The 19,499-nt window shown below is 40.3% G+C and overlaps 1 protein-coding gene and 2 non-coding genes across 3 annotated transcripts in view; 1 reads left to right on the forward strand and 2 right to left on the reverse strand.

Annotated features, from left to right (window-relative positions):
* Positions 1-17,773, forward strand: part of LOC103510803 (mucin-17) — a 28,150-nt gene extending 10,377 nt beyond the window's left edge. Inside the window, exons 11-18 of the mRNA XM_026824765.1 lie at positions 1,476-1,961; positions 2,365-3,041; positions 3,148-4,322; positions 4,624-4,813; positions 5,359-5,655; positions 7,297-7,393; positions 8,151-8,283; positions 17,520-17,773. Coding sequence (XP_026680566.1) covers positions 1,476-1,961; positions 2,365-3,041; positions 3,148-4,322; positions 4,624-4,813; positions 5,359-5,655; positions 7,297-7,393; positions 8,151-8,283; positions 17,520-17,772 — 3,308 coding nt within the window. The 3' untranslated portion in view covers position 17,773. The remainder of the gene's footprint in view (positions 1-1,475; positions 1,962-2,364; positions 3,042-3,147; positions 4,323-4,623; positions 4,814-5,358; positions 5,656-7,296; positions 7,394-8,150; positions 8,284-17,519) is intronic.
* On the reverse strand, positions 10,765-10,836 carry Trnae-cuc. The gene has a single exon. It is a non-coding gene; the product is annotated as a tRNA-Glu (tRNA).
* On the reverse strand, positions 15,933-16,004 carry Trnae-cuc. Its single transcript has one exon. It is a non-coding gene; the product is annotated as a tRNA-Glu (tRNA).
* Positions 17,774-19,499: the final 1,726 nt, after the last annotated feature.

Consider the following 19,499-nt stretch of genomic DNA (forward strand, 5'->3'; position numbering starts at 1 on the left):
ACTTTGCCTAATTAATGCAAGATGTAAAGCTGTTTGAGATTCAAAGTTCATCTTAATAGCTATCTAAAGATTCTAACTTTTTGTGTCTGTTATAAAATATCATAATATTTAAAGTTATTAATTATTATAATTACATAGTACATTCGTAAACTACAAGTATGTACATATACAATTATACGTTTGATAATAATTACGTTATTACCATTTTGAAAATACCAGAATGTTACCTCCTTTTCAGCCGTATCTGTCAAGTCTACCTGATAGTGAGCTGGCCTTACCTTTGAGGATGAGTTGGAAACTTTTGTGTTTTATGAGATAATTTTCGTGTGATTTGACATGGTATGCCGGCCACTCACGCTCAGACTGTTTTAAAGACCTAGGTCTGTCTGACAGTCAGAAAATGTGTGGCGGAAAATAAACACTATGACCCTATATTTCATTCTCCCTTGTCTAGTAAAATACAATTATACGTTTGATAATAATTACGTTATTACCATTTTGAAAATATCAGAGTGTTACCTCGAACTTTCTTGCACAAAATGAAATAACAAGAATAGCAGAATCATTGGAAAGATTATACATGAAAGTTTCCTAGTGTTTAAATATTCAGTCTGCTTCAGAAGTTGTGCTTAGGGCTGCCCACTTGTCTTTCTCTTCCAAGCAATTACCATATTGTTCATAAACTGTACAAAACATAAAACATTTTCTCCTCTAAACAAGACATGTACATAAAATCTTGTTAACAAATCGTCAATTGCATGAACTTTTCTAATACCGACCTGTAGAAACAATGTACATAAAATTTATGTTTGATTGATTTACTTGTGACCTCTTACACGACCTTTGTGTTTATATCTGGCCTAGGCATTTATTAGTTTTTTAATAGCCTTTGATAACGAAAGTATTAGGGTTTATATCTAAATAGGTAAGTCAGAGATCAAGTTTTTATGGAGCTTCTCGCCAGAAGCTTTTTTTAGGTTGATCTTACCACATTGAGGGCTGATATCGACTTTCGAAGAAAGCTATTCTAGACGGTTGAAGGTCAGATGCTTCCATGTCTAGAACATCAATAGTGGCCTCACGTTTTCTTTGAGTTGCATCTTCATATACTGTGGAGAGTAAAGTACTGAAATCTCCTGGTCTTTTTCCAGACACATACAGTGTTACAATACTACTGGAAACCGAGGGCTGTACTTCCTGCTTTTTCTCATATTTGGAAGGTTTCTTTTTAGAAACTTTCTGTTTGGAATAATTGTTCTCTTGTTCATTGTTGTTATTATTATTGTTACTGTCATTTTGCTGTATCTCTTCCTCTACTTGTAGCTCTTGCAGTCTTGAATTCACATTCTGTGATTCATCATCTATCAATGTTACCTCGAACTTTCTTGCACAAAACGAAATAACAAGAATAGCAGAATCATTGGAAAGATTATACATGAAAGTTTCCTAGTGTTTAAATATTCAGTCTGCTTCAGAAGTTGTGCTCAGGGCTGCCCACTTGTCTTTCTCTTCCACATACACCTACTTCACAACGCTCCTGTCCAACGAACAAACTGTGGTCAATTCGAGAACGAAAATCATCGAGAATCTCGTCACAGAAACGTTAGCGAGTTCGTTGCTAGACGAGGGACAAATTTCGTTGCTGAAAAGCTCTCTCAAAACGGAGGATAAGATTGTGTCCACTGCTACGCTTAAGAGTGGGGAAAAGGTAGAAATCACCGCCATGAATCACTTGCCACAGGATTACACCCGGCCTTACCAACCTTATAACAACGAGATCGTATCTTCCTACGAGACGGATGTGAAGCAGACGGCCAGTGCCAACCTGGAATATGAGAACAAGAAGAAAACACCAGTGTTGCAAACGAAGCTAACGCTGAACAAGAAACCGGTGGAGAAAACGCAGTATCAGAAAGAGAAGATTGGCGCGACTAATGTGAATGTGAAGGAGAAGACTGCTGGTGAGTGAACCTATTTTAACTTTATACTTATTTAGTTATTTTATTTTATTCTTAAGCGTTTTTTTATTGTTAAGAATAGAATAAATATACGTTGTTTATCCTGCCAGGATGAGACTGAAAAGTCCCTCTAATCCCGCAGTCTAAACAAGGTCTTTAAGGCGCTTTAATTTGTTTTAGTTAACTCTCAGTTGTAAGGTTCGTAGTTCATACCTCTTGTTGGAAAACCAATAATGCAAACTACCACCATCACAGTCACCAAAGAAACCCATTTCAAAGAATTAAATTTGTTTACTTTCAAAAACTAGCAGTTTCTTTATCAACTTTATTATTAAAGAACTATGTTCCTCGAACGTCAATTTGAATGTTGTATTCTAAATTGAACTCTGCTTCCTTTTCGTTTCAGGTCAAACCTCCTACCTGACGTCTTCAACGGTGATCAAGAACGGCGCTACCCTCCTCCCAGGCACTCCCGTCATCAAAGTCACCAATGGGGACGGCAACGAAACGGTCATCCCCGTGTCCGACCCCATCACCAAACACCCCGACAGTAAACCCCCTAGCGGCGTCGGCATGAACGACTTACTCTCCCTGGGATCACTTAGCATTAATAGTCTGACAGCGCTGAAACCGGTGCTGAGTGCGATGGCGGGGTATTTGAAGAACAATCTTAAGACGACGGAAAAGTATAAGAACGAAAGCTTGAAGGTGCCGCCGGCTCATCAGACTTACAAGTTCCCAACTTTTTCGAAGAACGACAAGGTTCCTCTGCGTGTGGGCAGTAGCATTTCCTTTGAATCCAAACCTCACAGTGTCGGAAGTACTATAACGTTTGAATCTAAACCACAGAGCGTGGGCAGTAGTATTTCATTCGAGTCTAAACCCCATAGTGTTGGAAGTAGCATCACATTCGATTCTAAGCCACACAGTGTGGGTAGCAGCATATCCTTTGAGCCCAGGCCGAGCGAGGATAACAGCATTGCTTCCAGTGATGTCCGACAGAAAGTCAAAGGTACTGTACAACCTGTGAAGGAGGCCAAACCCATAGAGACTAACGAAATCAAACAGTTTACCTCGAATGAAGTGAGACCTATTTTGCCAAGTGATCCCACTGTAGCTACTATGAATATGGATGAGAAGATACCTCCTCCGCCACCTTCAAGACCCAAGAAGCCAGAACTCTCACGAGGATAACAGCATTGCTTCCAGTGATGTCCGACAGAAAATCAAAGCTACTGTACAACCTGTGAAGGAGGTCAAACCCATAGAGACTAACGAAATCAAACAGTTTACCTCGAATGAAGTGAGACCTATTCTGCCAAGTGATCCCACTGTAGCTACTATGAATATGGATGAGAAGATACCTCCTCCGCCACCTTCAAGACCCAAGAAGCCAGAACTCTCACCTAGTGGTTCCAAAGCACAGGACAGTGAAGTGTTAGGCATGTCACCCCCACCAGTACAGAGGTATAAGGAAGACATTCGTCCTACCACCCGACGTCCACCGTTCAGACTTCGTCCTTCCAAGATACCACGCCCTGGCTCTCCTTACAAGTTTGAACTCCCTAGCACATCACCCAACACAACGATCAAACTGGAGAAACCAACGCCAGGCAAAATAGAACCGGTTGCCAAATGGCAGACGTCTACCACGAAGAAACCAATCAATCTGCTGCGACCTAATGAGAACGCGTTCCCAGTAGGATTAGTTCAGAGTGTTAAACCTCACGACAATGCTAACAGTCCAAGTATTTCCCTCCCAGGTATAGGATCTTCTGTGAGTGTGGACGGAAACCATCTGAGACCAGAAGTCATAGTGGCTCCAAGCAAGGTAGCTATGAATGATATCAAACTACCCAAACCAAGCAAACCTGTCAACCCACCTGCCATGCAAACTGTTGTGGTGGGTCAACCCATCGCTCAGGATGTGATAGCAACAGACAACCCCACCACGGAATGGAATAACGGCGTCATCATTGGGTCTGAAAGCGAGGAACCCATTGCGCAGACAGAGCATAAGATCAAAACCCTGTTGTCAAAGACAGGCCAGACAACCGTGTTTACGAACCTGTACACGAAGCCTACCATCAAGATTAAACCTACCCGCACCACAGTGGCACACCATAGCGTGATCAGCATGGTTATAGACAAGGAACTACCAGCGGAAACCCACGAACCCGTTGAGAGTAGTCCAGACATTGTAGGCGTGGAGGTAAACGAACAAGACCAATATCAAATCGGAAACATGCAAGGCTCTATGACAGAACTGCCCACCCGATTCGTAACGCACACACAAACCCTGTCGGTAACCATCACAGAGACAACCATTGTACAATCTAGTGGACAGAAACCTTCCACTCATACGTTGGTGCTCACCAAGACACACACATCCACTATGATAGACAGTCCATGACGGAACTGCCCACACGATTCGTAACGCACACACAAACCTTATCCGTTACCATCACGGAGACAACCATTGTACAATCTAGTGGACAGAAACCTTCCACTCATACGTTGGTGCTCACCAAGACACACACATCCACTATGATAGACACCGTCACTGAAGTTCACACCCTACTCAAACCCACTAAGATACTATCCACTGTAACTACAACTGTGCCGGTACCTGTGGTCACTACAGAGTATGCTCCACACTTCTCAGGATCTGCTCATCCAGCCACGGCGCATCCAGATTTGATCACTGCACCGCCCATGGCGGCACAGGCGGCTTTCGGCGCTATATCGCCCCATCTGCCCCTGTAGCGGGAGATAAGCGAGCGATCGTGATCAACTCGAGTAGTAGCAGTAGTGAGGCCAGTGTGGAAGTGACCCCGCCCCCCTATGTCAAACAGGTAAGAGAGAAGGTTTACTCAAAGTAGCATGTACACTATGCTTAACATCGATTGAAAATATTGAAATACGTCTTTATTTGCTATGCCAATTATCTCACAAGCACAATAAATGTAGAGTTGAATCCTCCTGGTCTAAAACTTAAGTAGAATAGCTGAAGTTTGTGTCGACTCGTTTTTGGAAGGGCCAGCTTTCAGCTTTCTCCTATCCTGTCCTCTACTCTTCGGGACGAAAAGACCTCCGTTGTTACAGTTCCCTCTATCAAACTTCTTGTTGAGCAGTTTCAGCTTTCTCCTATCCTGTCCTCTACTCTTCGGGACGAAAAGACCTCCGTTGTTACAGTTCCCTCTATCAAACTTCTTGTTGAGCAAACAAACTAACTCATTAAAACCTTCAAAGAGCATTATGTAGTTTTTACTGTAGTAGGGGCTAGAGGAAGTTCATTTTTTCTCTAGTTAGATCGATTATTTGCTTAGAATAGTTGGCAGTATTTTTCCTTACGAAATCACAAAACTCATTCAATTTTCACCTCTTCTCCCCTTCACAGCAAATCTCGAGCGCCACTCACCAGCGTCAGGTGAAAATGATGGGCCGCAAGGGGCATCGTGCTCCCCCCGCCCCAAGCACTGTCGCCCCCGGGTCTCGAACCTCGACCTTCCGCTCTGAGCAACGTGACCGTAGCCTCACGGTAATGATACCGCGCGCCAAATATCGGGCCCCGCCCCCCCAGCAGATGGCCCCGCCTACGCCATCTTCACTCATGACCATGTCCACGTTTGGGCCCGAACAGAAGTTGCTCAACTATTTGACGGTGGAGCGAGCCAATACGCCTGATAATAAACAGGTCAGTAAAGATTATTTTCAACTTGTTGTTTCATTACAAATTTTCATCTTCTTCAAATTAAATTGATCCGAAGGGCAAGGAAAACCTAGACCCTAGACAAATGAAGTGTACCTGAAGGCATCTGATGTGTTCCAATCCACTCGACCCCAGGTCAGTTGTGTCAGTAAATGCTATGATAGCCCAATTGTTTCATTACAAATTTTCATCTTCTTCAAATTAAATTGATCCGAAGGGCAAGGAAAACATAGACCCTTGACAAATGAAGTGTACCTGAAGGCATCTGATGTGTTCCAATCCACTCGACCCCAGGTCAGTTGTGTCAGTAAATGCTATGATAGCCCACCTTTGTGACGGAGTGGTCAAGAGCACAGATTCTCAACCCGGAGGGGCTGGGTTTGAATCTCGGCCGAGGCTGAACATACTTCATGGAAGTTAGGGATGCAACCCTTCATTTTTTCGAGAAATTGACATTTTTCTCCAAAAAATTTTCTTCTTCTGGGGATTGAACCTGAATTCTGAGACCACCAGCCGATAGGCCTTCTTTTCAAAGTCCTGAGTAAATCAAATCTGAGACAAAGCTACTCCTCTATTTATACTCTTGTAGTCTCATACATATTTCTGGACATGGTCTTCACTTGACTGGAGTGGATTATGGACTGTCCCCTATCTAATAGACGTTAAAAAACATTGTTCTTTCAAATAATGTAGTAACATCTACACGACGATCTGTATTCACAAAAATTTCAAATGACTTAGCTACAAATAGATATTTATCTATTAAATACTGCTGGCTCTTTTTTATTATTCTAGCCAAAACAAATCCTGGAACTTGGTCTGACGTACCGGCGTGATCTCACTACCCCAAGATTTAGCCATAGAAACTCCTTCACATCTGATTTTCAACCTCTTTTTTCCCACTCAACTCTTCGAATGACCGTAAAAACTAAAATTTTCACCTCTAATTTTTCTCTCCAGTTCCGATTATCGAACGACCAATCGTCGACACTAGACCCTTGACAAATGAAGTGTACCTGAAGGCATGTGATGTGTTCTAATCCACTCGACCCCAGGTCAGTTGTGTCAGTAAATGCTATGATAGCCCACCTTTGTGACGGAGTAGTCAAGAGCACAGATTCTCAACCCGGAGGGGCTGGGTTTGAATCTCGGCCGGGGCTGAACATACTTCATGGAAGTTAGGGATGCAACCCTTCATTTTTTCGAGAAATTGACATTTTTCTCCAAAAAATTTCTTCTTCTGGGGGTTAAACCTGAATTCTGAGACCACCAGCCGATAGGCCTTCTTTTCAAAGTCCTGAGTATATCAAATCTGAGACAAAGCTACTCCTCTATTTATACTCTTGTAGTCTCATTAAGATGTGTCCTCACATAGTCAATCGATGTCGACTGAACCGTCCACACTACCTCGAGAACATAGATTCACCTCGTCGATCGACGGCCGGTCACTTATAGTCTCATTAAGGTGTGTCCTCACATAGTCAATCGATGTCGACTGAACCGTCCACACTACCTCGAGAACATAGATTCACCTCGTCGATCGACGGCCGGTCAACTATGTTTGGATACACCTCTAGAAATCTCGAAATTGTCCATTGTTCCTCATGAAGTGTATTTCTGTTCCAGGCATCGAGAGCAAGCAGTAGAAAGCCGAGTAATTCAACCAATCACTCCACTCAGATAGTACATAGGAAGTCTACGCCTCCTAGGAAACCATCCACAGGTAAGACGTCTCATAGATACCAGGGTAAAGCCTGTCACTTAGCCTACTTGTAAGTATGTAGGCTAAAATGTGTTCGGAGATACATATTTGTAAGTATGTACATATGTCCGAAAACAACCTACCAACTCGGAACCCTCATAGATACCAGGGTAAAGCCTGTCACTTAGCCTTCTTGTAAGTATGTAGGCTAAAATGTGTTCGGAGATACATATTTGTAAGTATGTACATATGTCCGAAAACAACCTACCAACTCGGAACCTTCATAGATACCAGGGTAAAGCCTGTCACTTAGCCTACTTGCCTACTTGTAAGTATGTAGGCTAAAATGTGTTCGGAGATACATATTGGTAAGTATGTACATATGTCCGAAAACAACCTACCAACTCGGAACCGGGATGAATGAGCATTAAATTCCTAATAAATAAAGAGCGTTTCTCTGTGTTATTATTTCACAACTTTGGTGCTTACTGCAGTATTGTAGAATTTTTCCAAATATCTCAATAATCCAGCACCCAATGTATACCTACCATGCTGGCACCGATCGCTATGCACATTTATATTAGATAGCTACTCATTTTCCTCACAAGACTGAGTGGGCCCCGCAACAGCCAGTCACGGAATCAATCATTCGCATGATACAAATTTTTTAACCCCGCCGGGAATCGAACCCGGCTCTCCCGCGTGTAAGGCGAGTGCGGTGACCACTGTAGGAGCTAAAGCTCTAAAAAATAATTAAAATTGTTATTTTTCTCAACAGGAGCACTAGTATCAGCCGGGTTCGAAGTGACGGCCACTGTCGGCCGAACCAAAGAGCTGGAAGAGGCCTACATGGGACAACCTCATCCACACGACACCAATCCTACCTTCAGTACGATACGGACCGTGGACAGGTAAGCATGGACGCGCCTTTATTATTTTCTTCTTTAAGTGTATTGATTATTTGAGTAGCCCAGTTCCAAAAGGGGACAGATCGAGTTATCGGTGCCAAAACTTTGACCTAAATATAACTAATTAATGTAAATTTGGCCAGAAATACCATGTATACCAACAGATTCCCTTAGATTTTAGCTTTTTTCCAAGACCAAAACCATTAAAATGGGCTGCTTGTTTCCAAAGATATGAGTTTTTCGTGTTTTCCCTAAAAAAAAAATTCCGTCCGGGAGATGTAAACTTTTGGAACTGGACCACTCATTTTATCTATTACCCTTCATAAGTATTGCCCTATTATTTTCCTACCTATTAGGTACCATTTAATTGCCGACATACATATTTAAGAATCACTTTAAATTGAGATCAGGGCCGTATATAGTTGGAGCCGAAGGAGCCCGCCCCCAATCCCCGCCTCTGCTTTCAGTAGAGTTGAATCCTCCTGGTCTTAAACTTAAGCAGAATAGCTGAAGTTTGTGTCGACTCGTTTTTGGAAGGGCCAGCTTTCAGCTTTCTCCTATCCTGTTCTCTTATCATCGGGACGAAAAGACCTCCGTTGTTACAGTTCCCTCTATCAAACTTCTTGTTGAGCAAACAAACTAACTCATTAAGGGCCGGTTCTAGTAAATGTAAAATTTTCAAATAAGTCGAAATTTTCGTCAAATCCGTCAAATTTTCGACCTAGAACCCATTTGGATGAAAAAAATTTTAGATTGTAAAACCATTTTCGTTGAAAATCATTTTCAGCCAAAGTTACTAGAACCCGGCCTAAAACCTTCAAAGAGCATTATGTAGTTTTTACTCATTTTTTTCTCTAGTTAGATCGATTATTTGCTTAGAATAGTTGGCAGTATTTTTCCTTACGAAATCACAAAACTCATTCAATTTTCACCTAGATCTACCTGATAGTGTGTGCTCATCAGGTATACCTGACAGGCGGACCTGATCAGGTTCACATGTCAGGTCTGCCTGATAGTGAGTAGCTGGTCTAAAGCGAGTTCTTCCTTTTTATGCATGATTCTTGTCCTAACATTTTTCCATGTTCTTTTGAAAGCATGTTTTTATCTACCTACCACTTTCTATTTTCTATGTCTATCATGTTTCTACCGCCTACTCTTCTAAATGCCTAATATGGTTCTATTGTTTTTCTGTCTTCTATTATGGTTCTATTGTTTTTTCTATCTTTTGACTTTTTTTTTATTTAAACTTTGTTTTACATATAGAGGGGCGCGCAGCAAGAAGGTCAAAAGTCGACTTTTGCCCTTTTTGTGTATACAGCTTATTCGACGCGGAATTTTGTTCTCTACACAGCACAGAAAAAATTATCTCGATATCTCGATTTTTCACGAAGTTACTTATCTACCTGCCACTTTCTATTTTCTATGTCTATCATGTTTCTACCGCCTACTTTTCTAAATGCCTAATATGGTTCTATTGTTTTTCTGTCTTCTATTATGGTTCTATTGTTTTTTTCTATCTTTTGACTTTTTTTTTTATTTAAACTTTGTTTTACATATAGAGGGGCGCGCATCAAGAAGGTCAAAACTCGACTTTTGCCCTTTTTGCGTATACAGCTTATTCGACGCGGAATTTTGTTCTCTACACAGCACAGAAAAAATTATCTCGATATCTCAATTTTTCACGAAGTTACACGAAAAAATCCTTTTTGTAAACAAACAATTTTGTAATTACCTAGTAGGAAAAACTTTAAATGCGATTTCCCGAAAACGCGATTTTCCTACATTTGCCCTTCTTGCTGCGCGCCCCTCTATATTAAATTAATTTCCCGAAAACGCGATTTTCCTACATTTGCCCTTCTTGCTGCGCGCCCCTCTATATTAAATTATTACTCTTCAGCTTTCATTCTTTTCATTGCCTGCTTGTACACATTAAATTGACTTGAGACTTGACTGGACTGCAGCTTTTCATTATCAACCATCATCCTTCAATAAAATAATAATAATAATAATCTTGTGATTTACGCTCAAACCCATGTAATTTACGCTTGGGCAAATGTAATCTACGCTTAGACCAATGTAATTTACGCCTTTCTCTCTCTTTTTTTTAATTGCTGATGTACCTACTTATGGGTTAATATACATCTTTTATTTTGTACACTCGGTATCTCACCCAAATTGCCTACCCCATGTTACAAATAAAATCCTTTTCCTGTTGTACTGAAAAAGATTGTTCTGAATAGACGTTAAAAAACATTGTTCAGAACAACATTGTTCTGAAGATGGCCATAGTAGTGGTCGAAATATATCAACTCGTCTATCCTTTTATCTATAGTCTTGTTTTTTAACGTCTATTAGATAGGGGACAGTCCATAATCCACTCCAGTCAAGTGAAGACCATGTCTAGACTGAAAAAGAAACACCTTCTGGAAGCTAACTTTTCAAGTGAATTAATCACTACAATGAATGTAAAAAGCGACAAAAGATTTCCCATGCCGGGAATCGAACCCGGGCCTCCTGGGTGAGAGCCAGGTATCCTAGCCACTAGACCACATGGGAGGTTGTAGGGTAATGAAAATTAAACAATATGAATGTGAACAATAAACATGGCGTAGAAAACATGCACTGCCCTGCATGTTAAAACTGCCCTACATTTTCCTCCCCTACATAATGTACATGTTAGGCTTAATCCCCGAATTCGCTCAGTGAGCGAAAAAAAATAGCTCACTCCGCGGAGTAAAAAATGCAAATTGCTCATTCCCCGAAATTCGGCACTTGATCAACTGTAAATAGCTCAGTCCGCGGACTGGATTTATGCAAAAGTTAAACTGCCGCAATCAACCATTGAGCAACAAGAAAAAGAAGGCTAAACTGCTCACTCCGCGGAGCGGAGAACATTAAATGCCAGACCGCGGATTGTGCGTTTTGAAAAATGCTCAAACCCCGATCTAATGGTATACTGCGGGACTTGAACCCCTTGTAACTTTTACCACTTACCAATAATAGCAACAGATTATATGGTTACCCATGAAATTCGACATACATTTCAAAAATGAAATAAAAAATAGGGGTTCTTATTTTAATTTCTCGAGAAACGACGACTTTTATCCAAAAAGTGCCACTGCTGGGGTTCAAAACTGGATTTTGACATCACCATCAAATTTGTCAATATGGTTACCCATGAAATTCGACGTACATTTCAAAAATGAAATAAAAAATAGGGGTTCTTTTTTAAATTTCTCGAGAAACGACGACTTTTATCCAAAAGGTGCCACTGCTGGGGTTCAAAACTGGATTTTGACATCACCATCAAATTTGTCAAGGGCTCTTTCCTACCTTCAGAAAAAAAAAAAAAAAAAAACAAAACAAAAAAAAACTTCAAATTCCAACCTGCTTTAAAAGCTAAAAGGGGTTAAAGTCAAAACTTCAAAATTCCAAGCTGCCAAAATTCCAAGCAAAATTCCAATACTGCCAGAATAAAAGCTACAAGGGGTTCAAGTCCCGCAGTATAGGTACCATTAGATCGGCGCGGAGTTTGAGCATTTTTCAAAACGCACAATCCGCGGTCTGGCATTTCTTATGGTCCTCTGTTGGCAGTCTAAATAAGGTATGTATTTCTAATACATACTTTATTTAAGACTGCCAACAGAGGACCAAGGAGTCACTTTGTATCAAGAAAGTCTCGTTTATTGGATATGCATTGCTTTTTTCTTTTTTTCTCCGGTTAAAAATTAGATTCCCGAAGAATATTCGAATCACCACCAGTATCTATTAGAACAGAATATACCTTGTTTATTCTGCTCGAATAAGACTAAAAAGTCCCTTTACCCCAGCAGTCTAAACAAGGTCTTATGTATTTTTTGGTCTTATGACTTTGGTGCAGAATAAATTCAGCAGTTATAAATAAAGAATCTTGCTGAAAGGAGTAGAATAGAATAGAATATACCCTGTTTATACTGCCAAAATGAGACTGAAAAGTCCCTTCACTTCTGTAATGTATGAAGTAATGAATAATCCATTTTTCTTCCCCAGGACGGTCTCCGAGGCGAGGTCCTACGACGAGACGACCATCCAGCCCAACAACAATATCACAACTATGAGAAACAACAAGCACAGAATCAGAAGAAGCACAAAGGTCAAAACCAAGCTGGAAAACCATTTCTTTAATACCTTTGAAAATACGTACTATAACCCTATATTTCATTTTCCCTTTTCAAGTACAATTCACCAAAACCATCTCAGACGGGCTGGACATGAAAGTGATCTCCACGCAAGACGTTCTCACTCAGGTCATCATCACGCAGAGTGACAAACCGTTTGGTTCGTCACCTGTGGAAACGATTCAACCGAGCACCACCGATGTCACCAAAACCTACTTCGTGACGTACACCTATTTCAACACGATCCAGGAAGCGAACGGGAATACGGTGGTAACGTCTGAGATTGCAACCTCATCGGATGTTGTGACGGAGACGTTTCATTTGCAAACGAAGAGACCGGAGCTTGAGAAGAATGAACATAAGAAACCGGTGAATAAGGATAAGACGAAAGGTGAGTTAAACTGGATCTGTGTATCTTCGTCACACTACATCTTCTTCTTTCACTTTGCTATTTTCCAATTCAAACTACATCTCTGGTTAGACATTGAAAAAGAATGAAAAGTCCCTTTACTCCAGCAGTAGGCTACTACTATTATTGTGGTCAAACTCTCAAATTATATGAGGATAAAATTCCATACCTAAGTTTGATCAAGGGTGGGGTGGTAGAGAATGCCATAGGCATTAACCCCACCCTTGATCAAACTTTATTTTGTATTTATATGTATATATGTTACCATCTGTTAATAAAGTTTGATCCAATTGTGTAATAATAATAATAATACCTCGGCTGGGATTGAACCCACGCCCTCCTGTTTACCAGGCGAGCGCCTTGACCACTACACCACCGAGGCAGGTTTAATAGGTTTGATAGACTGAGGACTGGTTCGAATACAACTCCAAACAACTCTTCAACGCTGCCAGAAAAAGACAATACATTGTCATGATGATTTCCAACCTCCGATAAGAGAGGAACGTAAAGAAAAAGGTTTGATAGCGAACCGAGAAGAAAGACAGGACAGGAGAAAGCCGGTCATTCCGAGAAGGAACCTTACCTGCTTAGGATAAAATCCGCCCCGGGCGGGAATCCAACCCGCGGCCTAGTGCTTACAAGACAGACGGCTGGCTAACTAGGCTGGCTGATCCTTTGGTAACTGGAACATTTAACCGATTTAACGTGTTATTCTATTGAATTAAGGTAAGTCAAATTCAGTAGGGGGGGACAAACTAACACCAAAGAAACAAAAGTCAGTGAAAAGAAATCATAGGAAGAATGAAAATTTACACGAATTTAATATTGTTCATAAATTTAATATCTTCTTCTTTTTTTAGCCTTTTCCTGTGCACAAAAGGGGTCGGCGTTTTTCGTCAGCCTCTCAATCAGCCTCAGGGTGATAGTTTTGGACTGACTTTTGGTTCTGGCCGTCTTTTGTTCTGTTCATATCATTAAATGTTCACATCATTAAATTAAATTTTAATGTATGTTGATATTTGGTTTCAGTTATCTGACAACACTGAAGATGTGAAGCTCAAGGATGTACTAAGGAAATCATTACGTCATAATAACTATAGTCTGGGCGGAACAGAAGTGTTTGCAGCCAGGGAATATCTGCAGAGTTTGGAAGCGGAAGGTAAGTCCACCATGTTGTCTTCGTAAAAATGGAATTTGTAAAGGAATTGTAATGGAATTGTAAAGGAATTGTAATGGAACTAAAGGAGTCTAGCTGGGGACTTGAAACAGGGAAGTTATCAGCCTGAAATTTCCTTTGCTAAAGAAATAGGAAAGGTTGAGTGCGAAGGACATCCGCTCGTAAAAATTTTGAAGCTAAAACCAAATGTCAGCCCAAAACAAATCGTAAAAATGGAATTTGTAAAGGAATTGTAATGGAATTTGTAAAGGGATTGTAATGGAATTTGTAAAGGAATTGTAATGTAATTTGTAAAGGAATTGTAATGGAATTAAAGGAGTCTAGCTGGGGACTTGAAACAGGGGAGTTATCAGCCTGAAATTTTCTTTGCTAAAGAAATAGGAAAGGTTGAGTGCGAAGGACATCCGCTCGTAAAAATTTTGAAGCTAAAACCAAATGTCAGCCCAAAACAATCACCCCAGGGCTTATTTAGAGGCTGACGAAAAACGCTGACCCTTCACGATAAATATGTATATCTTTTCTCGATTAAAATGTGTTGAATTTTATGATTTGACCTGGACTTGAACCACCAACCCCTGTATCATACTCACAAGTCATACAATTATCCCAAAGCAATCACCCCAGGGCTTATTTAGAGGCTGACGAAAAACGCTGACCCTAAATAAGCACGGGAAAAGACAAGAAAGAAAAAGATAAAATTAGTAAAGGTACTCTTGGTTTCACCACAAATAATTCACGATAAATATGTATATCGTTTCTCGATTAAAATGTGTTGAATTTTATGATTTGACCTGGACTTGAACCACCAACCCCTGTATCATACTCACAAGTCATACAATTATTTCCAGATTTCGACGAGTGTACTAGTCCCCGGTTCCACGACTGTTCTGAGAACGCTCAATGTTTCAATCTGAAAGGAACGTAACCACTTTCTATTTTCTATGTCTATCATGTTTCTACCGCCTACTCTTCTAAATGCCTAATATGGTTCTATTGTTTTTCTGTCTTCTATTATGGTTCTATTGTTTTTTCTATCTTTTGACTTTTTTTTTATTTAAACTTTGTTTTACATATAGAGGGGCGCGCAGCAAGAAGGTCAAAACTCGACTTTTGCCCTTTTTGCGTATACAGCTTATTCGACGCGGAATTTTGTTCTCTACACAGCACAGAAAAAATGGGGGCGCGCAGCAAGAAGGTCAAAAGTCGACTTTTGCCCTTTTTGCGTATACAGCTTATTCGACGCGGAATTTTGTTCTCTACACAGCACACAAATTATCTCGATATCTCGATTTTTCACGAAGTTACACGAAAAAATTCTTTTTGTAAACAAACAATTTTGTAATTAGTAGGAAAAACTTTAAACGCGATTTCCCGAAAACGCGATTTTGCCCTTCTTGCTGCGTGCCCCTCTATATTAAATTATTACCCTTCAGCTTTCATTCTTTTCATTGCCTGCTTGTACACATTAAATTGACTTGAGACTTGACTGGACTGCAGCTTTCCATCATCAACCATCCTTCAATAAAATAATAGTAATAATATAATAATCTTGTGATTTACGCTCAAACCCATGTAATTTACGCTTGGGCAAATGTAGGTAATCTACGCTTAGACCAATGTAATTTACGCCTCTCTCTCCCTTTTTTTTAATTGCTGATGTACCTACTTATGGGTTAATATACATCTTTTATTTTGTACACTCGGTATCTCACCCAAATTGCCTACCCCATGTTACAAATAAAATCCTTTTCCTGTTGTACTGAAAAAGAAGTATCTCACCCAAATTGCTTACCCCATGTTACAAATAAAATCCTTTTCCTGTTGTTGGTACTGAAAAAGAAACACCTTCTGGAAGCTAACTTTTCAAGTGAATTAATCACTACAATGAATGTAAAAAGCAACAAAAAATTTCCCATGCCGGGAATCGAACCCGGGCCTCCTGGGTGAGAGCCAGGTATCCTAGCCACTAGACCACATGGGAGGTTGAAGGGTGGGGTGAAAATTAAACAATATGAATGTGAACAATAAACATGGCGTAGAAAACATTATGCACTGCCCTGCTACCTCCATGTTAAAACTGCCCTACATTTTCCTCCCCTACATAATGTACATATTGGGCTTAATCCCCGAATTCACTCAATGAGCGAAAAAAATAGCTCACTCCGCGGAGTAAAAAATGCAAATTGCTCATTCCCCGAAATTCGGCAATTGAGGGACTGGATTTATGCAAAAGTTAAACTGCCGAAATCAACCATTGAGCAACAAGAAAAAGAAGGCTAAACTGCTCACTCCGCGGAGCGGAGAACAGACCGCGGATTGTGCGTTTTGAAAAATGCTCAAACCCCGATCTAATGGTATACTGCGGGACTTGAACCCCTTGTAACTTTTACCACTTACCAATAATAGCAAAAGATTATATGGTTACCCATGCTTGGCCTAAACTGGATTAAAAGAATAGAAAATTAATTTTTCTGTCTTATTTAGCCGCCATCTTGTCCATCTGTAATATAGCTTCTTAACATTTCAAAAATGAAATAAAAAATTGGGGTTCTTAGTTAAATTTCTCGAGAAACGACGACTTTTATCCAAAAAGTGCCACTGCTGGGGTTCAAAACTGGATTTTGACATCACCATCAAATTTGTCAAGGGCTCTTTCCTACCTTCAGAAAAAAAAACAAAACTTCAAAATTCCAAGCAAAATTCCAATACTGCCAGAATAAAAGCTACAAGGGGTTCAAGTCCCGCAGTATACCATTAGATCGGCGCGGAGTTTGAGCATTTTTCAAAACGCACAATCCGCGGTCTGGCATTTCTTATGGTCCTCTTTGTATCAAGGAGTCACTTTGTATCAAGAAAGTCTCGTTTATTGGATATGCATTGCTTTTTTTTTTTCTCCGGTTAAAAATTAGATTCCCGAAGAATATTCGAATCACCACCAGTACCTATCTATTAGAACAGAATATACCTTGTTTATTCTGCTCGAATAAGACTAAAAAGTCCCTTTACCCCAGCAGTCTAAACAAGGTCTTATAGATCGGAGTTTGAATATTCGAATCACCACCAGTATCTATTAAAACAGAATATACCTTGTTTATTCTGCTCGAATAAGACTAAAAAGTCCCTTTACCCCAGCAGTCTAAACAAGGTCTTATGTATTTTTTGGTCTTATGGCTTTGGTGCAGAATAAATTTAGCAGTTATAAATAAAGAATCTTGCTGAAAGGAGTAGAATAGAATATATGTATTCTGTTTATACTGCCGGAATGAGACTGAAAAGTCCCTTTACTCCTGTAATGTATGAAGTAATGAATAATCCATTTTTCTTCCCCAGGACGGTCTCCGAGGCGAGGAAATTTAGCAGTTATAAATAAAGAATCTTGCTGAAAGGAGTAGAATAGAATATATTCTGTTTATAGTTATACTGCCAGAATGAGACTGAAAAGTCCCTTTACTCCTGTAATGTATGAAGTAATGAATAATCCATTTTTCTTCCCCAGGACGGTCTCCGAGGCGAGGTCCTACGACGAGACGACCATCCAGCCCCCCACCCGCTCCTACCTGCACCACCCACATGCCCACCCACACACCCACTACCCCGGTGGGGGGGAGTCCAAGCATTCCTCATCGGGCAAAACCAACAACGACGAGGGTCATACTATGGTGGAACGGGATCTGGGCTCAACCTATTTGATGCCACAGAGGCACCTGTACAAGCTGGATCATAGCAGGGTAAGACTGTCTGTGTTGTAGCATGACGTTGATCCCGGGCAAAAAGTAAGAGAGAAGAAAGGAGTGAGAAGGAAACAGAAACGAGGACACATACATAACTCTTGTGGAGTAGAAACCCAAGAAAATGTCGCAAAAAATTGATTTTAAATAAAATCAAAGGAACGTGGATCTACACATTCAAACCTTTAAATGAAAGGCTCTTGATAAGTAACATGATGAAACCATTGTCCCATATGAGATGGGCGGTAGGGGCAAAAAGTAAGAGAGAAGAAAGGAGTGAGAAGGAAACAAACGAGGACACATAACTCTTGTGGAGTAGAAACCCAAGAAAATGTCGCAAAAAAATTGATTTTAAATAAAATCAAAGTAACGTGGATCTACACATTCAAACCTTTAAATGAAAGGCTCTTGATAAGTAACATGATGAAACCATTGTCCCATATGAGATGGGCGGTAACCCTTCATAAGTATTGCCCTATTATTTTCCTACCTATTGGGTACCATTTAATTGCCGACATACATATTCAAGAATCACTTTAAATTGAGATCAGGGCCGTATATAGTTGGGGCCGAAGGAGCCCGCTCCCAATCCCCGCCTCTGCTTTCACTTTTCTTTTTTACTGTGGGCTAAACTTCAAAACATTGAAGCATCCACCCCCCTTAATAAAATCCCGGCCCGGATTGATTATTTGCTAACGAAAACCTCACTTCACTTAGACCACCTCAAAGGTAAACCCTTGCCAGCCTAGGCCCTATTATTTTCCTACCTATTAGGTACCATTTAATTGCCGACATACATATATTCAAGAATCACTTTAATTTGAGATCAGGGCCGTATATAGTTGGGGCCGAGGGAGCCCGCCCCCAATCCCCGCCTCTGCTTTCACTTTTCTTTTTTACTGTTTACTGTGGGCTAAACTTCAAAACATTGAAGCATCCACCCCCCTCAATAAAATCCCGGCCCTGATTGATTATTTGCTAACGAAAACCTCACTTCACTTAGACCACTTGAAAAAAAAAAAAAAATGTATGTACATATTGATACAATCCTACAAAGTTCATTAAAAAAAACTTTCAATATTTGTTGGCATTCAGAGCAACCTTGTATGTACATATTGATACAATCCTACAAAGTTCATTAAAAAAAACTTTCAATATTTGTTGGCATTCCAAGCATTCGAAAAATTGCCATTACCCCGGAATCCTTCTGTGTAAGCTGGACGATTTATAAGCTAGTTACATTCAGTTACCTATAGAGTAGTGACGACATATATGCTGAACTCTGGTGGGATTTCTAAAAAATTACCCCGGAATCCTTCTGTTGTAAGCTGGACGATTTATAAGCTAGTTACATTCAGTTACCTATAAAGTGAAGACGATATATATGCTGCACTCTGGTGGGATTTCTAAATACTCGATGTAATGGTGTAAGAACCTCTTAAGAACCTCTTTGAGTATCGGGTTTAAATGGGTTTAAATACTACAACGAAACCATATCACATCACCAAGTCATGGTGGCTTGCTTGTAAAGGTCTCTGTTTCCTAATCCAAGGGTCTCGGGTTCAATCCCCAGCTATGTCCAACTGATGAGTCCAAATAAGGAAGAAACACTGGAACCTAATTCCCAGCTATGTCCAACTGATGAGTCCAAATAAGGAAGAAACACTGGAACCTAATTCCTTCCTTATCCGATTCTAAACTCACTCTCAGCTTTTAAATGGACTCCTTAAACACTCCTAATCCTCCTG

Source organism: Diaphorina citri, unplaced genomic scaffold, assembly GCF_000475195.1.
Source record: "Diaphorina citri unplaced genomic scaffold, Diaci psyllid genome assembly version 1.1 scaffold645, whole genome shotgun sequence".
NCBI classification, from domain to species: Eukaryota; Metazoa; Arthropoda; class Insecta; order Hemiptera; family Psyllidae; genus Diaphorina; species Diaphorina citri.